At 38.8% G+C, this 21,323-nt stretch overlaps 1 protein-coding gene across 1 annotated transcript in view; it reads left to right on the top strand.

The window, feature by feature from the left end:
• COL19A1 (collagen type XIX alpha 1 chain) overlaps positions 1-21,323 on the top strand; it is a 277,248-nt gene that overhangs the window by 160,190 nt on the left and 95,735 nt on the right. The window contains 1 exon segment of the mRNA XM_023754306.1: positions 15,856-15,909. Within this exon segment, the coding sequence (XP_023610074.1) occupies positions 15,856-15,909 (54 nt within the window).

A 21,323-nucleotide genomic window follows, 5' to 3' on the forward strand; every position in this document is an offset into this window, starting at 1 on the left:
TAACTCTCTATCCCTCTCCCTTCCTCTCTGTAAAAAAATCAATAAAATATATTTTTTAAAAAATAGATCCAGAGACATAAAGCATGGAATTGACTGAGGAATTGAAGATGGAAGAGGGAGGGGGAGGGGGAAGAGATCAACCAAAGAACCTGTATGTATATATGCATAACCCATGGACAATGATAATAGTGCAGTGAAGGCCTGGGGTGGGGGGAGGGTAGGGGGAGTGGGAGTTGGGGGGAGGAGGTAAATGGGGGGGAGGGGACATCTGTAATACTTTCAACAATAAAGATAAATTTTTTATTTTATTTTTTTAAATATATTTTATTGATTTTTTTACAGAAAGGAAGGGAGAGGGATAGAGAGTTAGAAACACCGATGAGAGAGAAACATAGATCAACTGCCTCCTGTACACCCCCCACTGGGGATATGCCCGCAACCAAGGTACATGCCCTTGACAGGAATCGAACCCGGGACCCTTTGGTCCGCAGGCCAAAGCTCCATCCACTGAGCCAAACTGGCCAGGGCAAAGATAAATTTTTTAAAAGAATTAACTATTAAAAGGAGTTCTCAGCTATGCAATATGTAATCCCAGGACTTAGAATGCAGGCACCCATTTGTTGTTACAGTTTTAGGCTAAGGATAACGTGTTTTACTTCTGATTGCTTTATTTCTGGCTACCTAGATTTGTTCTTTTGGAATCTATACGCAGGTCAGGATACTTAACCTGTGAGGCTAAAAGTGATTTTGTACATGGAATGTCTGAAAAAGTATTCTCAGAGGAAAAAGCCCCTTCCTCTCCCAGTTTTCTCCTTGGGAAGAAGAAGAAAAAATGGAAGTTAATGGCTAAAGTCTGAAAAGACGTCTGACTGGCCTTTTTGAGATCTGAGGATGCATTTTACACAAAGAATTTAACAGCCTACAGTGCAGAGAAAAAGGCAATTAAGTGTTGGATTTAGGTGTACAGACAGGCAAACAAGACACAGTTGAAGGTATCCAGATAAGGGTCTGTGAAGATAACTACCTTTATGGCTGAGCTTAGGCTCCTGCTGACTGGCTTTCTCTAGGTGAGATGAACATGCCTAATTTTGTCATGGCTAGAGCTGACTTGGTCACAAAACTGGAAAAATTGGACCATCTCATCAGTTATTAGAGCAATAACATTAATATATGCAATATTATAGTAATAAAATATCATTTATGGCAATGCTATATTATCCTGGTTACTTACAACATCCCTCTCTCTTAAGGAGTATCACCTCCACTTTTCAGACAAGGACACTGAGGCTTAAAGAATTTAAAGTGACTTGTTCAGGGTCACAGAACAAGAAATTGGTAGTCAGATTCTAACCCACGTCCATTGCCAAGTTCTGGTTCTGCAGTAGCCATATTTTCCAAACCATGTGTCATGATCTATTAGCATGGGTCACAATCAGACTTTTTAAAAAATACAATAGAACATACAAAATAGCTGTAACCACTGTAGAGGGAAGTGGGTGGCGTCAGAGACCACCCCTGAGACTGGTACAGAAGCTTTTCTGCCTGTTTGTCTCTGCCCAGCCCCTTGTCTGTCTGGAACTGCCTTGATTCGTTTCCCTACTAACCCTTTCAACTTGCCTTCTCTCCCCTGACCTGAAACTTAGCACATGAATGCTGGCTGGTGACACAGATGCTATTCCTCCTGCTGTAGAATGGCCTGGGTGGTGGTAGCCAGCGCAACCCACAAACCTTGCCAATGGAAGGATGGCCATTCATCATTTGATAGGTTCATGCCTTGTATAGAGATCTGGTTCCTTGAACTTTTTATTAATAAAATGTTAACCTCTGCATCATGTCAGCAATGTACACCTCACAGGTCACGGGTTCTGGAGTCATGTAGACCCCTAGGTGAGCCCTGGTTCTGCAGCCCAGGGACTGCGACCCAGCCTTTCTGAACCTCAGTTTCTCCAGTTATGCAAAAGAAATGATATTAAGGATGCCTGTCCAAAAGTGATGGTTAGAAAAATATATATGTAAAGTAACCAGTACCAGTCCTGTCACATACAGATGCTCAATAACTGCTAAATTATGATATCATGCTCACAATATTCATTTCCAAGTACTTGAGCACAATTAAATTTGCTAGCACTAAAGCCATGGGAAAGGTTTAGTGTTTCTTTCAGAATTCCGGAGACTTTTGTGGATTCGTCACCTAGCACAATTGCCCTGAAGAAGTGCAACCAGTCAACAGGTGTTTGGGGGCTGAAGTCCAGCCCATGCCCCACACACCAACTCTGTGCCCCAGTGTAGGGCTGAAGCCACCAGGAGGAAGGTGTTTTTTCTTTACATTTTTAAAAATTTATAATTTATTTATTGACTGAGAGAGAGAGAGAGAGAGAGAGAGAGAGAAACATTGATTTGTTGTTCCACTTATTTATGCATTCTTTGGTTGCTTCTGGTATATGCCCTGATCAGGGATTGAACCCGCAACCTTGGAGTATTGGACGATGCTCTAACCTATTGAGCTAGCAGCCAGGGTCAGGGTGTCTTTTTGTTATTAGTACAAAGCCTTACTGATGTCCCCGTCTCCTGGGTCAATAGTCAGTACTATCCTATAGGAGCTTGGAAGTGTCATTTGGTGAACTTTTCCATTGAATAAAGTGCTAGATGAATAAACTTTTAGTGTAATAGGCTCCCTACCTCCCAAGATATTTGTACTTCTGGTGATATTCTCAAACAGTTTTGAGAGGTTCTTCTCTTTGTCATTGTAGAGATGCTTGTAAAACTCAGCAGCACATCGGGAGTAAACTACAACAGGTTGACAAGTACTTTTTGAAACGTTTTATGGACTGCAAATGTTCCATAAGGATTTATTCTTTCTCCTTCCATTCCTTAATGTTATGAAATATGACAGAAGTCTTTTTTAAGGTCACCATATATTAAGCTTATTGTAAACGGATACTCTATTTTAAAGCTCTAAGAAACCGATACTTTGGATCAGGAGACCCAGATTTAATTTACCCTGGGAAAAAAAGAGAAATATTCTAATACTAGATTATAAATCCCTCAAGGATGGGATCTGTGTCTAATTATCTCTTTAATCCCCAGTATTCAGCATATCTAAGCACTTAATAAAAGCACAAATGCTTATTGTTGACATAAGATTATCTATTTACTTATTTTCCCATTCATTTGTGTTATTTGCTGGTAGTTGCTTTCTCCGTAAGGTAGCAAACAAATATGTAATTTTGACTGTTTCCAACATTAGCTCTTCTAGTTTTAGTTATTGATGTTTCTGAAGGATTTGAATTCATATTCTGTCCATTGGAGTCCATACGTACAAATGAAGGTGTGAATATTACCAAACAATTTTATGTTTAGAACCACACATGCAAGTGATTGGATTTTTCTATTTGCCTTAGGAGATAGTATCAAATAGACCTCACCCACATGTGGTCTCTTCTTAATGAACTTGAATCTTGTCTATACGACATGATTTTCTCTAAATAATCATCAGGTAAAAATACTTTATTACATGTGAGGAAGTGTGACATAACTACTTAAATTTATACTTTTTTCTAGTTGTTGGTTTCTCAGCCAAGATCCAACATTGACCACTATTACTTTCAGGATCTTTGTAGCTTTGATTCTAGATTATAAACTTCATTTGCATATTTCTGCGTAATGGTTTAAACATCCTCTCTTGATTCCTCCAAGGTTTTTCACTTGAGTTAGGCCAGACAGAATTAATGTTTGACCAAATATCTGGGCATTATGGCCCAGCCAAGTTGACACATAAAATAAACCATTACAAAATGCTATACAGATAATAAATTTCTTGTTATCTGCACAAATGTAAGGAAATGTTGCCATAAGCAATCTAAGTCAAATAACCTAAAATTAGCCTATTGAAACTCATAACTGTAAATTATGAGTTTGCAGTTTTACCTCCTTGCCTATTATCTACATAGGCAGGTACTTAAATCAGCCTGTATTATACTACCTTTTTAAGACAAAACTTCCAATTGCTTCTCATCACAATGAAAATAATAAAACTCAGAGCCCTCGCCATAACCTACAAGGCCCAGCATAATCTGGCCTGCCTCCCACCTACCCACTGCTTGCTCCTCTTTAGCCACCTATGTGTCTTGCTGTTCCTTGACCAAGCTATACCCAGTACTTTGTTTTTGATGTCCCCTCTGAAGGGTGCTCTTTCTCAGACCTTGCATGACCCACAGACTTACTTGGTTCAAATGTCTGCCCCTGATTTTTCTTTCTCAAACTGCACACCTCCCTATATAACTCTATGCCCTTTCCTCTACTTAATTTTTTATGATTCTTATTGCTATCCAATAGTTACCAGATATGCAATAAGTACAGCATAATGGTAATGATCAGAGGTAATACAGCTAAGTTGGAGTCAAATCCCAACTCTGCTACTTACCAGTCATGTGACCTTAGACAAGTTGCTTTGTCACTCAGTTTCCCCCTCTGTAAAACAGAGATACCACAGAGGTATTTTGAAGACTTAATGAATAGATGTGAATTGCTTAGATGGTGTCTGGCAGAGAGTAAGGACTATGCATCATCTATTACTATTACTATGCCCATTGGAATATAAGCTGTACAAAGACAAGGTATTTCCAGGGTATAGGAAAGGGTCTGGCCACACTAGAGACTCAGTAAGTGTTTGCTGAATGAATTAATGAATGAATTTGGGCATGTGCCAGCTGAGAGTAGGAAAAATGTCCTATAAAGACACAGTGAAGAGCTGGAGGTGAACAAATGGAGAGTTTAAAAGTTGTAATGGAAATATTTTGCAGTTGAGAAAGATGAGTTGTTTAGGCTCTCTGTGTGTATTTATGTGTTCGTATGCCTGTATGTATGTGTGTGTGTACTACATGTAGTAGGATGCAGAGAACAAGATATAACCAGGATTTTGACCTGTGAGATAGTTTCCTACAGGGGATGGAAAAGTGAAAGGAAAACATTAACATAATTCATCAAGGGACCCACTGGTGGGGCTGGAAAGACCGACTGGGAAACCCTAACCTTATGCTGGGAAAAGGTTGGAGCTGAAGGAGAAGGAGACTGTGGGAGAGACAGATGGATGAAGTCTCCAGGTTGCCTTACTCAGTGACAGTTTTAAGTGACATTGAATGTTAAGTTCAAGGAAATGAAAAATATTCAAATCAAGAAAAAATATAACCAGTAATTGTATAATGGCATGTCCCCAAGTGTTCAGTTTTTGAAGGTCATTAATACATTTTCCCAGTACTTATATCAATCAAGTCAGATCAAGGAGTGGCAGGCCAGGAAATACCTTCTGAACACACTTGATTGAAAGGCTGGTGATAAGTCTTAGAGGGGAAAAGGACCAAAGAGGACGCATACATCGATGTCAGTGCAGAAGCATCCTATTTGAAGGGAATTTTCAGGGTTTAGTCCCCCATCTTGTTGCTGAAGGGGTACACACAGCTTCCACGGCCAACATTTCCCTCCCATCTGATGTCCCCTCCCCCCCTTCCCCTCCCAAAGGGAAGGTTGGAGAGAGTTATGGAAAGGTAGAACATGATCAGTTTGGGAAAGAAGTTAACACTCACCGTCCCTCCCCAGAACTCCTGAGCTTAGCTGTAACCAAATGAACAGGTCTCTTCAATAGCTGTTGTGCTTAACTGTCCCTCCTCTTCTACCTTGAAGGCAAGATCCAGACTTAAACATTTTAATGTATTTTCCCTTATGTAAAACACAGCCCATCAAATTTTGCTGAATAAATTTACTCATCTTTTTAAAATATTTTCATTGATTTTATTGGGGTGAGAGTGTTTATAAAATTATATAGATTTCAGGTGTACAATTCTATAATACATCATTTGCATATTGTATTGTGTGCTGACAACCCCAAGTCAAGTCTTCTTCCATCACCATTTATACTCCCTTTACCCTCTTCTACTAGTATATCCCCTCCCCTTTCTCTGATAATCACCATACTGTTGTCTTTGTCTATGAGTTTTCTTTTTCTTTACTTAATCCCTTCACCTTTTTTACCCAGCCCCCCAAACCCCTTTCCCTCTGACAGCTGTCAGTCTGTTACCTGTATTGATTAGTCTGTTCTATATTGTTTATTTTGTTCATTAGATTCACCTTTTTGATAGGGTTTGATTCAAAAATCAAAATGCAGTTTAATCCATTAAATTCAAATTAATGTTCATCAATTTATTTTGTTCATTAGGTCCCACATGATACTTGTCTTTCTCTGAATAGCATATTTTGCTTAGAACAGAATAGATCCAGAGACATAGAAGCATGGAACAGACTGTTAAATCTCAGAGGGAAGGCAGGGGTGGGTGGGTGGGAAGAGATTGACCAAAGAACTTGTATGCAGATATGCATACCCCATGGACACAGACAATAGGGTGGTGAAGGCCTGGGGTGGGGGGCAAGGGCAGGCTAGAAGGGGTTAATGGGGCAGGGAAAGGGGGAACATATGTAATACTTTCAACAATAAAGATTTTTTTAATTCAAATTAATGAATTGAGAATTGTGCATGGAAAATTCTTCTGTTTCAAAACTGAGTGACCTTTATAGTTTCATCTTACAGATCCTCTGGAATTCTCTTCATTTACCAAGCAGTTATTGAATAGCTGCAAAATGTATTCCTGTGAATTCATTTGGTGCTAGTCATATTGAGCCTTCACATTGAAAATGAACTTCCAAAATTGTACCCCTTGAGGATATATTTCATCTTTTAAAGTAGGGAACTCAAAAAAAAATGCTGAAAATATACCCTTTATAACTTTGCTAACTCAAATCAAAATGCAAAATGTCATTAGTAATTTTTTTGTTTCGTGCTGAGTGAGGCTGAGTTTACTCCTGTTTCACTGGCCCAGACTCTGACCTGTCTGAAGTTTGTTGAGGAACCTCACCACATTGTTTTCCTTTTAACATGTCTATTAAATAAGACACTATCAGTTTATATGCATTATTTGTTCCTCTATCTGTTATTTTGCCTACTCTAAGATTAAAAATACAACAATTCCCTCAATAAAAATGGAAGAGAAAATTCTGCATTCATGAGGCATTGTGAAGGTGCTTGGTGATGTGGAAGCCCGGTAGCATAATTCTCAGATGAGGAAGGCAGTATATAAGGCCTGATTCCCCTCCGCCAGTCTGGACGTGCCTGCTGGGAACTTCCAAATATGCAGAAAAGGACACTTCAGAGTGCACTTCCAGCATCCACCCTGTTAATGTGACACAAAGATGTTAAAATATATCACAGCACGTTCAGGAAGTTGTGTAGTCACACACTACCACTGCCCCACCCATAATCAAGTGCTTTGGCAGAGACTGACAATGGCTGGCCCAGAAAACAGAGCCAGAGATCAGGACTGAGAGAGTTGGTGGTTTGGCAAGGCAACCAGGAGTCCAGACAAATCTAAATGGAAGGTTGTGGTTGGCATGTTGGCAGGCCTGCAGAAGTCAGAGTAGACTCTGAGGCGAGGGCAAGCAGGAATCAGATGAGCAGGTGAGAACTAGTAAGACCCAGATTCCAAAGAGCAAAGTAATAAGTGGGACATTTAAAAATCTGGCTTGATTTTGAGAAAACAAGAGAACTTCAACAATTACAGAAGCATAGTAACCTAAACTGTAAATGATCAAGATACCCGTCAATGACACCTTAATCCTGAGGATGATGGGTTTTAGAATCAGATACACTTGGGTTTAAATGTTGGCCCCACCAAGTAAGGGAGAGTGATTTGGAGCTAGATGTTTAAACTTGCTCTGTAAAATGGGAACAAAACTACCTACCACTGTGATTTTGAAAGAATTAAATGAAATCACGTAAATGGTACTTACCATGCCTGAACCATGGCAAGCATTTGATCAATGGTAACCATTCTAATAATCATTAATCATGGACTTTTCGTGTATTTTCCTAGCATAATATGGACGGCTCAGGGCAGAAGAGGGAAGTAGATTGTTGGGTTCATCCAGTCAGAAGACATTAAGAGGTCAAACCTTGGCTGTACTTATTTTCATGACCAAGTTGGTATCAACATGATAACTTAATAGAAATCCTGAACAGTGACTTTTGACATTACTGACCACAGACCAGACCACTTGTTTTGATGTAGTGTTATCATTTATTCAGATTATCATTTGTTCAATTGTCACTGAGGGGGCTTAGGTAATTATGTCACAATGTCTAACTTGTTTTGAAAAGCCAATGTTAGTTACTGGTAGATTCCACCCAAGATAAAGAAAGGAAAGGGACACAGAGATAGAGAAATTGTGGAATGATTTAGAAGTTTTGTCATTCCAACCTGAATGAGGAAGGCAATATTGAGAATAGCATCACAGTGTGGATTCATTTTTCCTGAGCTCTAAACCTATTTCAAACTGTTTGCTCATGCTGAATTACATCTTCTTCCCATGTCCTTACAAGAGCCACTTGTCTGATCCCTGAAATAATGAGACCTTTGTGACTAGTGTTGTGGCTGTCATATGTGTATTTTTAAATCTCTGGTAAGAAATAAAATGCACTTAGGATATATTCATGCGGCAATAGTATCATTCCCCTTTTTTTCACATATCACTGATTTCAAAATGTGGTAGCTTTTTACAACATCTGCCATCAATCTTACTTCCGCTCACAATGTAAAAAAAGAAAATGAAACTTCCCAGATAGTGTGTAATGTTTTCCTGTGTAATTAACACCTCATTCACAGTTGTGGGTGCCAATCAAGGCCCTGTCTCCTCTTCCTTGACATTTCCTTGATACCTTGTTCAGACTGAGCTGATGCCTAAGAGTGTGCTAAATACACACATGGGGACAGAAATATTTAAGAGGAGCCAGCTGTATTAGCAAGACCAGGCAATTTAGAGAGACTGCTTACACACGTCTCCTCCATGGGTTTGGGGTCTGCATACCATCCTTTATTTAAGTCCGATTACTGCTGTATCCTTATCATCCTCATCCTCATCAACGAAAACCATCTGTCAGATGAGTACCAGTCGTCCATTATTTGCATTCTTCCCTTCTTAATGCTCCTGGGGGCCAAATGTTTATAAATCAAGTGGCTAATTTAAGATACATGCGCTCTCCTCCTGCAAGTCATCCTGGAAGCATCAGGTTATTTTTACTGCTGCAAATTTGTCTATGTTATTCATTTTAAAAGCCTTGATTTGTTTTTATCTTCCTGACAATGGAGACTCCATGGCCTTGCACATAGTAAATGCAGATAGGTAAAGTCATTAGATAATTCAAATAAAATCATTTCCTTGTAGTAATCTGGTTTTATTTTTAAAAATTTTATTCAAGTATAACATATATTCAGAAAAATATATATACCATAAAGATACAACTTGATGATTTTTCACAAATTCAGCACACCTCTGTAAACCAGCACACAATTCAGAATATCAAACACTGGTCATGCTCTTTCAGTCACTCCCACTCCTACATCAGTAACCTGTTATAACAGAATAGGTTAGTTTTGCCTGTTTAAATTCCTTATTTAAATGGATCATCATTATGTTTTGAAAGATTCATCCACACTGTTGCAGGTAGTTACATTCCATTCATTTTTCATTGCTATATAGTATTCCATTGTATGAATAACCCACAATTTATTTTTTCTATTTCTACTCTCAACGGCCATCTTGATTGTTATTTTAGATGAAAAAATTCCATGTGCATAGTTAAGAATTGGTTACACTTTTAAACTGATCCACAGTGCATATTTTAGAAGGTTTGCTTGATATATTTTCAAATCTTTTTAAATTTTAAAAAAAGGAGAATTAGATTCAGGATGGTAGAAAGGCAGGAAAGAAAGGGACTAACATTTATTATTACCACCATGTATCGAACATTGAAGTAGGAGTGCTTTTAGAAACAAAATTGTGGTGAAAACACATATAAAATGTACCACCTTAGCCATTTTCAAGTGTCTAGTTCAATAGTGTGAAGTCTATTCACATTGTTGTAAAACAGGTCTCCAGGACCTTTTCAGCTTGTAAAACTAAAATAGCAAATTCCCTTCCTCCCACCCGATCCCTGGTAACCACTATTCTACTGTCTGTTTCTATAAATTTAGCTACTCTAAGTACCTTATGTAAGTGGAATCGGACAGTATTTGTCCTTTAGTGACTTATTTCACTGTGCTTATTGCAGTTAGCATGATGTTATCAAGATTCATCCATGTTGTAGCACATAACAGTATTTCTCTACTTTTTAAGGCTGAATAATATTCCGTTGTGTGTGTGTATGTGTGTGTGTGTGTGTGTGTGTGTGTGTGTGTGTATATATGTATATATGTATATATGTGTATATGTGTGTATATATATATATATACATCATATATATATACACCATATATATACCATATATATATATGTATATATATATATATATATATACACCATATTTTGTTTATACATTTACCTGTTAATGCACATTTGGCTTGCTTCCACCTCTTGGATATTCTTAATAGAGCTGTTATGAACATGGGTGTGCAAATATCTCTTTAAGCCCCTCCTTTCAATTATTTTGGATATATACCCAGAAGTAGGATTTCTGGATCATATTGTAGTTCGGCTTTTAATTTTTAAGAACCTGTATAGTATGTTCCAGAACAGTTGCACCATTTTACAATCTCACCAACAGTGCAAAAGCATTCTAATTTTTCCACATCCTCACCAATATTTATTTTCTGTTTTTTAAAAGTAGCCATCCTAGTGGATGTGTGATAGGAATTTTATATATGATCTCTTTCTTTAATCTTAACAAACCTGTTGCAAAGTATAAGTATTGCAGTTTTACAGCAATAACATCTTTTTTAAAAAATATATTTTTATTGATTTCAGAGAGGAAGGGAGAGGGGGAGATAGAAACATCAATGATGAAAGAGAATCATTGATCGTCTGTCTCTTGCACGTCCTACTGAGGATTGAGCCTGCAACCCGAGCATGTGCCCTGACCGGGAACTGAACTGTGACCTCCTGGTTCATAGGCTGATGCTCAACCACTGAACCACACCAGCCAGGCACAGCAAAGACATCTTGACACTAAAAGTTTCCATAAGAGAAAAGCCGGATTGCCCTAATCCGTTTAGCTTGGTGGATAGAGCATTGGCCTGCGGACTAAAGGGTCCCAGGTTTGATTCCGGTCAAGGGCATGTACCTTGGTTGTGGGCACATCCCCAGTAGGGGGTGTTCAGGAGGCAGCTGATCAATGTTTCTCTCTCATCGATGTTTCTAGCTCTCTATCCCTCTCCCTTCCTCTCTGTAAAAAATCAATAAAATATATTTTTTTTAAAAAAGAGAAAAGCCGATTTCAGTCCTGGTACTCCTGAACTTGACAATGGGTCCACATTATCACAGAACTCGAGCTCTTGAGTTCTGAGCTACAAGATTTACAAGATATTAGGGCAGTGGTTCTCAACCTTCCTAATGCTGCGACCCTTTCATACAATTCCTCATGTTGTGGTGACCCCCAACCATAAAATTATTTTCGTTGCTACTTCATAACTGTAATTTTGCTGTTATGAATTATAATGTAAATATCTGATATGCAGGATGTATTTTCATTGTTACAAATTGAACATAATTAAAGCATAGTGATTAATCACAAAAACAATATGTAATTATATATGTGTTTTCCGATGGTCTTAGGCGACCCCTGTGAAAGGGTCATTCGACCCCCAAAGGGGTCGCGACCCACAGGTTGAAAACCTCTGTATTAGGGACTCTATAAGATTGGCTGACTTCAAATGTGAAATGAGAGCTTGAGATTTAGAGCAGGGGTTCTCAGAGTGTGGGCTCCAGGCCAGTAGCATCTGCCTTCCTGGGAAATTGTTAGAAATGCAAATTCTCAGGCCTCACCCCAGACCCACTAAGTCAGAAACCCTGGAAGTGGGGACAGCAATCTGTTTTAACCAGCCCTCTTGACCAGGCCAGTTCACAATCAGGTTTTAGCACCACTGGGCTTAAATCATTCCACAAATATCTAAACTACTATCTAATAACCTTTCCATTTTTGCCAAGCAGGAAACTGACATGTTGAGCACGGAGGTTTCTAGGGCAACCTAATATAATAAATCTGTATTTTGTGCTTTATGTTCCAGATTTTAGAAAAGTGTTGGATTAACCCAAGTGTAATTATGCTGGAACAGTAGACCTCCATCCATTTGGAGATTCAGCCAGACTCCAATTTGCTTATGAACAAATGGTGACCTGGGAACAGAAATCCTAACCAGGAAGGCCTCGTGCTGCTCAGCATTTGTCTGTAATCTGCCAGGATTTTCATCCCCATCCACAGCCAACTCCCTACTTTTTGTCTCACATTACAATGAATGGGTCCTGAGTGAGCCCTGTAATAAAGGGAATGAAGTAAAAGGAGACAGAAAGGGGAGCAAACATGCAATAACCATTCCTCTCATCAGTATTAGCAGCAGCCCCAGCCTCAGCCCCTGGCACCAGGTAGCCTCATCTAATTCCTCTGTTCCCTATGAGGAAAAGAACAGAGATTCACTGGTTACACTCTCCTCAGAAAAATGGAGGAGTCTCATTTTAGCCCTAGGGTGAGAGTTGCAGTTTATGCCTGTTGACTTAGCACAATTATCCTATATAATAAAAGGCTAATAAGCAAATCAACCAATTGGTGGAACGACCAGTTGCTATGATGCGCACTGACCACCAGGAGGCAGACGCTCAATGCAGGAGCTGCCCCCTGCTGGTCAGTGCACTCCCACACGGGCCACCGCTCAGGCAGAAGCCCTGAGCCGGCTCACGGCTGGCAAGTGCAGCAGCAGTGGTGGGGAGCCTCTCCCACCTCTGCGGCAGCGCTAAGGACATCTGACTGCTGGCTTAGGCCCACTCCCCAGACCTAAGCCATCAGACAGACATCCCCAGAGGGCTCCAAGACAGCGAGAGGGTACAGGCCGGGCTGAGGGACCCTCCAAGTGCATGAATTTCATGCATCAGGACTCTAGTTAATAATAAAATACACCCCAAATTATCCCAGCTTAAATTATAAAATTTACCTTACCAAAAATCTACTTTGTCTCTTAAGTAGGTTCTTGCCTTTCCCTGATGCTTTTAAGTGAAAAGAGAGATCTTTTGGAGGAATAGGAATCTATGAGACCGTGTTCAGTGCAGCTGGGGGCCTTGATTGTGGGGAAGAAGGCAAAGGAGTTCCTTCCTGGGGCTTCTTGGAGGGAAGGATGATGTCTGAGAATGGACTTGAACTATTATATTGATAGCTTGAACTATTAAATTGTGGCCCCCAATATTTGCCTTACATTGTGGAGTTTCCACCCATGTTTTTCATCCATTCACCCTTCTGCCCCATCTTGTCAGATCCCCTTCTACAGGTTCTGAGACGAGGACTGAAGGCAAACCCTGTTCCTAAAATATATTTGGTGGGATGGCTAAGAAAATGGTGACTGTGTTGCTTTGTAAAGCACATCTTTAAAAAAATTCTTCAGCCCTAACCGGTTTGGCTCAGTGGATAGAGCATCGGCCTGCGGACTCAAGGGTCCCGGGTTTGATTCCGGTCAAGGGCATGTACCTTGGTTGCAGGCACATCCCCAGTGGGGAGTGTGCAGGAGGCAGCTGATTGATGTTTCTCTCTCATCGGTGTTTCTAACTCTCTATCCCTCTCCCTTCCTCTCTGTAAAAAATCAATAAAAATATTTAAAAATTTTAAAAAAATAAAAATAAAAAAATTCTTCAAATCTGCTTTAGGTATTACTAGAAATTCAAGACTAGAAACCACATTTAAATTGAAACCATGTGCTGGCTGAAGTTACCTGCCCACAATATGTTCCAATAATTTAACAGCCTCAAAAATATCATCTGCATGAACACTCTTAGCAAGGATGCATAAACCCAATCAGCATTCCCCTGCACTCTAGACATACACATCGGTGCACGCCGACAATGCAAGACTGACTTAAAAGATTGTGTAAATCAGCAGTGATAGTCAAGATATTTGGACGTTTGCCCAACCATACTGAATCTTGAATGTTTTTCTCTCCTCATCTTAAGACATGCCAATGCTATATCACAATATCTGACACTTGGTTTGTCTTAAACATTAACTCTGCAATAAAAGTTGATCAATAGTCAGCCTCATTTTCCCCACTTCCTGCCCAACTCAATAAATCTGTCTCCTTTAAAGAAAGGAGAATGCACACCAACGTTGATCCTGCATTTAAACTTACCTCAACCTAAAAAAAACGAACAACTACTTGAACGCCATTGATTTTGTTCCTTTGTCCCTTGTGAATTAGATTACTGTGCTTCCACTTTCTAAGTAAACTTTTTTATCACTGATTAATTCTCAGGGGCTAATTGACTGACATTTACTGAAAGACCCAATATATTGATTTTCAGAATGTTAAACTATAAGACTAGAAAAATGATGTACATGTGTATAACATTTTTTATGGATGCAGAATATTAAATTATATATTTATTCCAATCTTACAATCTCCCAAAGGAACTCCAGTGTTCACAGATCTCTAAAACAGAGGGTAGATGAAAACACCACTAACTGTATTTTTATTTTTGATAAAATGTTTTAAAATTTGTTCTGAAGATGTTAGCTAGGATTATTTATGGAACAGCTGCTGTTTTTATAAGTCCTGGTGGTATGAACTTAACTTGCCTTCACCCACAATGGAAGTATTTCCCACAGAATCACAGTGCAGTATGTGGTTACTTACCTCCCAAAGCTGACTTCACTGGTCCAGGTGGCACTGGACCTACTACCCCACTCCAAGCCGGAGTGATCAAACTTTGCCTAACTTAGAGCAAGAAAATTAGTAATGAAATGGGCCTTTCTGTTTTTATGCTTATAATTCTCCCTAAAAGTCCTTAAAAGATCAACCCAATACTTTTATTTTTCAGTAGAAACAAGCCTTAATATGTATTAATATACTACCAATATGGCAATTAAAAAGATATTAGTAACAATGAAATAGCATGGCCATATTTAGAAAACATGCTCAGAGATGTTTCTTGTTCAAAATGTAGGTTTTCAATACCTAAGCTTACTTCCTTCTATTAGAAAGGGAAAATTTTTCCTCTTTAAAGGATATTTGGTAAACAGTTACAATTTTAAATGTTAACACGATTTTATTTTTCTAACTCTTGCAATTGGACTTTAGCCGGTTGTGGACTTGGGAGAGTTAACATTCAATTACAATAATGAAAATTAATAAGCAAGTATATGTTTCAGTTCACTTATAAAACAGCTTAACCATCTGAAGGGAAGAAAAGAGTTAGTTAATGTACTTTATACAGCATATATAATTATGATATGACTTAGGGAAGTGCATTTCAAACTTTAGTGAGCATAATAATTACCTAAAGTGATTTTTTAAATGCAGATTCACAGCTTCCTTCTCCAGAAATTCGAAACCAGTAAGTCTAGGACGGAGCCCATAATATTCATTTTTAACATCCAATCCCACCCTCAGGCAACTCCTATTAAATTAGAATTCAGACCACTCTTTCAGAAACAACAATTTAAGATGACAAATGCATATACTATTGCATCTGAAACCACGGAATCATCAGATAAAATGCCAATCTTCGACCATCTTTCAGATACTTTATGCTACTTTATTAGAGTATCAGGAACTGCTAATAACAATTAAGATTTATTCATTGCAGGCACTGTTTTTCTCATCTTGATTGTTAATATCTGGCCCATAACTTTGAGATTTCATTGAAAGTTCATGTGGATTTGGAATTTTTTTTAAACTTTTAGTTAATTTTTACTGTCTTTAACATTGCCATTTAATATTGTCTCATCTTAGAAGAAAATGGAATCATCATTTATTGTCTGTTTCTCTTTGATTTTTTAAGGGAAGACGAGGAAAAACAGGTCCTCCAGGAAAACCGGGACCCCCAGGACCCCCTGTGAGTAAACAATAGGATGACTGTGTTTTTTTTGCGGAGAATCCCTCTTTATTTCTGTGTGTTTATCTATGGGCTATTTTACTCCCTTGTAGGTAATAATTTTCATCTTTCTACTGTTTAAAATGGTTGTACTGCCTATACCTCCTTACCACCACAACAACCAAAAGATAAGGGAGTTGTCCGCACACTGCACCCACATCTCATTATACCATAGAAACAACTATACTGCCTGCATGAGCACTCTAAGCCAAGGCTCCAAATACATGAATCATGTTCCAAACCCACCTGACTCCATCTCCTCAACTGCTTAACAGCCAGGCTGGTAGTGAGATCTCTGGGGAAGCATGCCCCGTTTCTTGATACATTATTTTGTTAGTAGAATTTCATCGAATGTTGTTGTTAAAGAAAGCTATAAAGATCTAGCCAATTAGCTGTTATTTTCCTTTACCCCAAGCTTCTAGAAAAAGTATTCCATTTCTTGTGGTTCTACTGACTCTTTAACCCACTAGAATCTGGTTCATGTCCGAGCTGCTCCACTGAGACTGCGATCTCTGTAGTTACCAATGGTCTCTGCGATGTGAGATTCCCAGGACACTTTTCAAGCTCCATCTTATTTCACCACTATATAAGAATTTTCACTGTTAACTGCTGCTTCCTTGAAACTCTCCATTCTCTTGGTTTAGTGACATTGACATTTTTTCCTCCTTCCTCTGGGACCATTCTTTTTATTTTTCTCCTTCATTAACAACATCCCCTTCCCAGGGCTGACCAGCAGACCCTGAGCCAGGGGTCCTCAAACTACGGCCCGCGGGCCACATGCAAATACAAATATTGTATTTGTTCCCGTTTTGTTTTTTTACTTCAAAATAAGATATGTGCAGTGTGCATAGGAATTTGTTCATAGTTTTTTTTTTTAAAACTATAGTCTGGCCCTCCAACGGTCTGAGGGACAGTGAACTGGCCCCCTGTTTAAAAAGTTGGAGGACCCCTGCCCTGAGTGATGGATGAATGGATTACTCTGACACAATGTTTGCTGTGAAAGAGAGGCTAAGGGACTGCCTGGCTATAGCAACCAGACATCCCTGATTGCCTGCCTCATTAGGCTTTTATTGCAGTTTTTATCTTTAGATACAATCAGTAGGGTGAGTTAATTTTGGAGGACACATTTTTTTGCATTGTCCTCAAGACGGGCACCCAAAGATTAGGCATAAGGATTCCAGTAAGCACCTGGGGGTCTGCACATGCACAGACTTGTTTAGAAAGGTCAAGGAATAATTAGGGGCACCACCTTCGACACTCCCCTAAGTCTCCTCTAATTCGGAATTCTGATAAACAGGGAAGGCGACCTTCCATACAATTCCCTTTTCTCAGAATGACCTCCTTACAAACTTTCCAACCAAGTCTCATGTGCTCTCCAAGATTCTCTCTTCCCCTACCTACTTGTTGCATGGATTAAAGATTCCCAGTCTTATTTCAACCCAGACATTTCTCCTGAGTTCCAGCATCTCCACTTGGAGGTATATCAGAAAAGTAGCATGCCCCAAACTAAACTAATAATAATCCTGGAATTTTTTCTGTCCCTCTTCTTCCACATCAAGATAGTTCCTAAATTATGTCAATTCTACATCCCAGTAGCCCATGAACCTTCTCCTGCTCCTCCTCTCTTTTCTCATTGCCACTGCCTTAGTTTAGGCCCTTGTCAATTCGTATTTGTGTTTTCGTAGCCATCTCGGAGCTGGTCTTGTTGCCTCTACCTTCTACAAGCGGATGAATATTTCTAAATCATTACCCTAATCATGTAACTCTTTGGCTTACAACTGTTTAATAAGTTCTCTTTTCTTCAAGAAGGACTCCACATTTTATGCATGCCATTCTCGACCCTTCGTAGTTTGCCCTGGACCCATCTTTGCCTATCCTCCTCTGTGCCCTTCCTTCATTTGCAATCTACAGTGTAATCATTCTTTACTATCTCAAAAATGCCATGCTTTGCAAATGTTCTCCCACAGACCTAGAAAAGCATCCCTCTATCTTCATGATTCAGCTCAGACATCAGTTCTCCTACATGGCCTTTGCCAGGGCTCTCAATAAGTGTGATGTCATCTTCCATGATCCTATAACATTATACCTGCTACAGATATAACACATGATTTTGCAACTGTTATTTTTCTTATTTGTCTGTCCACTGCACAGTGAATTTTTTAAACCTCTGTTTTGTCACCATTGCCTAGCAAAGTTTCTGGCATGTAGCATGTGGTTATTAATTATATAATGAACGAGTAAACAAATTAATATATTTTGTAGATGAGAAAATGAAGACCAAAAAATAAGGAACTTTTTAAAGACGTGAACCACCACTAGAGGGCTCCAGGCCCTCTAGATCTAGAACTTTAAGACTCCAGTACAGCGGTTCTCAACCTATGGGTCGCAACCCCTTTGGCGGTCGAGCGACCCTTTCACAGGGGTCGCCTAAGACCATCCTGCATATGAGATATTTACATTACGATTCATAACAGTAGCAACATTACAGTTATGAAGTAGCAATGAAAATAATTTTATGGTTGAGTCACAACATGAGGAACTGTATTTAAAGGGCCAGAAGGTTGCGAACCACTGCTCCAGTAGGATGTGGTCATGTGCCAAAAATGATTGTTGTCCTGTCATTTCATTCACTTTAGCCATTCAAGGAAATTGTTCTACCAGTAATGTACTGGTGTCCGTTGATATTGATTATAAAAGTAAGCAGGGGTTGACAAAAGAGGCATGAATTGGCCACCCTGGAATCCAGTCTTCAAAGGAATCAGCTTTGTTGATTTTTATTCCAAGGTTTCTGGCAAAACAGAGAACACATTATAGGATTTTCAATACTTGTCTTCTGCTACAAAGAAGAAAAGCTGGTGAATGCTAACAGGCAAGATTAGACCTTCATATGTTTTCTAAATGTGTGATGCTGCAGTCAAGACAGGATAATTGTTTTCTCAAAGGAAGAATTTGAATTTGAAGGCCTTTATGACAAGCTTGCCAAATGTCCAAGAGAGAAAAGGATTACACCAAATCCTGGAACGAGTTCTCAACTATAGATCAAATGATTTAACTAGAGAATTTAGAAGATTAAGAAATATGCAACTATATGAAAATATGTATAATATTCAATTCCACAGGTTTTAATTTCCAGAATGTTTGGGTAGAGAGGTATTTATTTTATTTCAAATATTAGATTTACAATTTAAACTCAGCTATGGGTCTAATACACAGTGGCATTGAATCCTGAGTCCACAGTATTTAAAAGAAAAATGGTTTATTATTTTTTATAATATAATAACCAATTTGTTAGACTACAGAAATACAGGGGGAGGGGGACTAAGCTAAAAAGAGAAGATTTTTTTATTATTATAAGGTCAGCTTTTACTTAAAAAGTAAGAGACTAGACCATCAGCTCACTTTCTGCTTAAGAATTATGGTTTATGGAAACTCCTTGTCTTTTTTTATTCTGAAATAACTCCTCTAGTTGACTAAAATATCTTTTACAAGAATTATAAAAACTGTCTCTTGAGGTACAGTTTATATCGGCTGTTGGGTTTTTCTGAAGTTGTTTGCATGTTTGGTTGACTTGATGATGCGCGTACCAACAGGCTGCAGAAACGCCTCTGAAGCACCGACTCATACTTACAAGAATTAGCTCAGGGCAGCATTGGACAGGAAGGCAAAATACCGTTTTTCTTTGCCACCTCCATGTTTCATTTTCTAAGCATAATGTACTTTAGCAAGAGGACTGACTATTGTTTCCCAAATGTGAGACATGAACAGAGTTCTTTGAAATCAGTCGTTTCAAGATCATATTAACTGATATTTGAAGAAAATGAGCTCATAAAAGCAATGAAACTGTTCCTCCTTCACCTTGTTTAACAGTTTCACAAACATTTATTTAAAGCCTGTTAGAAGCTGGGCTTGCAAAAAAAAAAAATGAGTAAAATAGTGCCCTTGTCTCTTAGGGATTCAAGTTTAGTTCACAGAAATGTGAACAGAGGGTGACAATTTAGAAAAGATAATGGTTGGGGTGGTTTCCTTCAGGAATTGAAAATTGAAGCATAAAGGTTGAGCCTTTAAAAAAGAAGCAATTCCATGGATTAATCTGGAGGACATTATACTTAGTGAAATCCAGTCACAGAAGGACAAAGACAGCATGATTCCACTTACATAAGATTCCTAAAATAGTCAAACTCATAGAAGCAGGGAACACAATAGTGGTCGCCAGGGGCCAGGGGAAGGGAGGTATGGAGAGTTGTTATTCAATGAATATAAAGTTTCAGCTATGCAAGATTAATAAATCCTAGAGTTGTACTATACAGCATAGTGCCTATTGTTAACAATATAATATTCACTTCAGAATTTGTTAAGAGGATAGATCTCATGTTAGGTGTTCTTACTACAAAAACAAACAGAAAAACTAAGGGAAACAAACTGGGAGGTATTGAATATGTCAACTTAACTGTGGTGATTGTCGCATGGGCTAATTGCTTAAAAATTCATGCCAAAATTATATACTATTCATTTGAGGGATATTACATATTATTTGATTGCTATTTGATAAGAGAGATAAAATGTATACCTTTTTATATTTCAAATTGTCTGCCCTTAACTGTGTGCATTTGTCCAAACTCATCAGATTGCATGCACTAATATACAGTTCTTCTTATATCAGCTATACCTGATAAAGCTATTTATTAAAAGTTGACAAGGTTTTTCCAGTGAAGTAAATAGAGGGGAAAGAGAATGCAAGCTAAGTACTGTTAGTAGAGGAAAACAGCCTGAACAAAAACAATTACGTGCTGAATTTCTGGGGACTGGCGGCAGGCGGGCAGCCCACTCAGTTCGCTCACAGCACTGACAAGTCAAGCCCAGGCAGGGTCCTGGTAAACCTCATGTCAAACCCCACGGTCATGCAGCGATATAAAATCTGTGAAGAGTTCTAAGTGGAGCGTCCCATGCCAGATTGCATTGATAGGTTACTCTAATGGCACAGTAGAGTTGGGTTGTTGAGAGAATAAGCACCATTCATTGCAGCTACCATACTATTTACTATTTTTTAATATATTTTTATTGTTGATAGTATTACAGATATCTCCCATCCACCTCCCCTTATATCCCCTTAAATCCCCTCCTCACAGTCCCTACCCACTCCCCCAGGTCTTCACTATCCTGTTGCCCACATCCATGGGCTATGCATATTAAGTGTATAAGTTCTTTGGTTTATCTCTTCTAGTCTATTTACTATTTTTAAAGTATCAGCAGAATATTTTCTTATCTCTGTTAAGATGTCCCATGGAACTATTTGTATTTTTTAACACTTGTGAACATGTTTAAGTCAAAATATTGCATTTTATTTGTTTGCCTTTTTCAACATTGGACTCTATGTG

The sequence above is a fragment of the Myotis lucifugus genome, unplaced genomic scaffold, assembly GCF_000147115.1.
Source record: "Myotis lucifugus unplaced genomic scaffold, Myoluc2.0 scaffold_59, whole genome shotgun sequence".
Lineage (NCBI taxonomy): Eukaryota > Metazoa > Chordata > Mammalia > Chiroptera > Vespertilionidae > Myotis > Myotis lucifugus.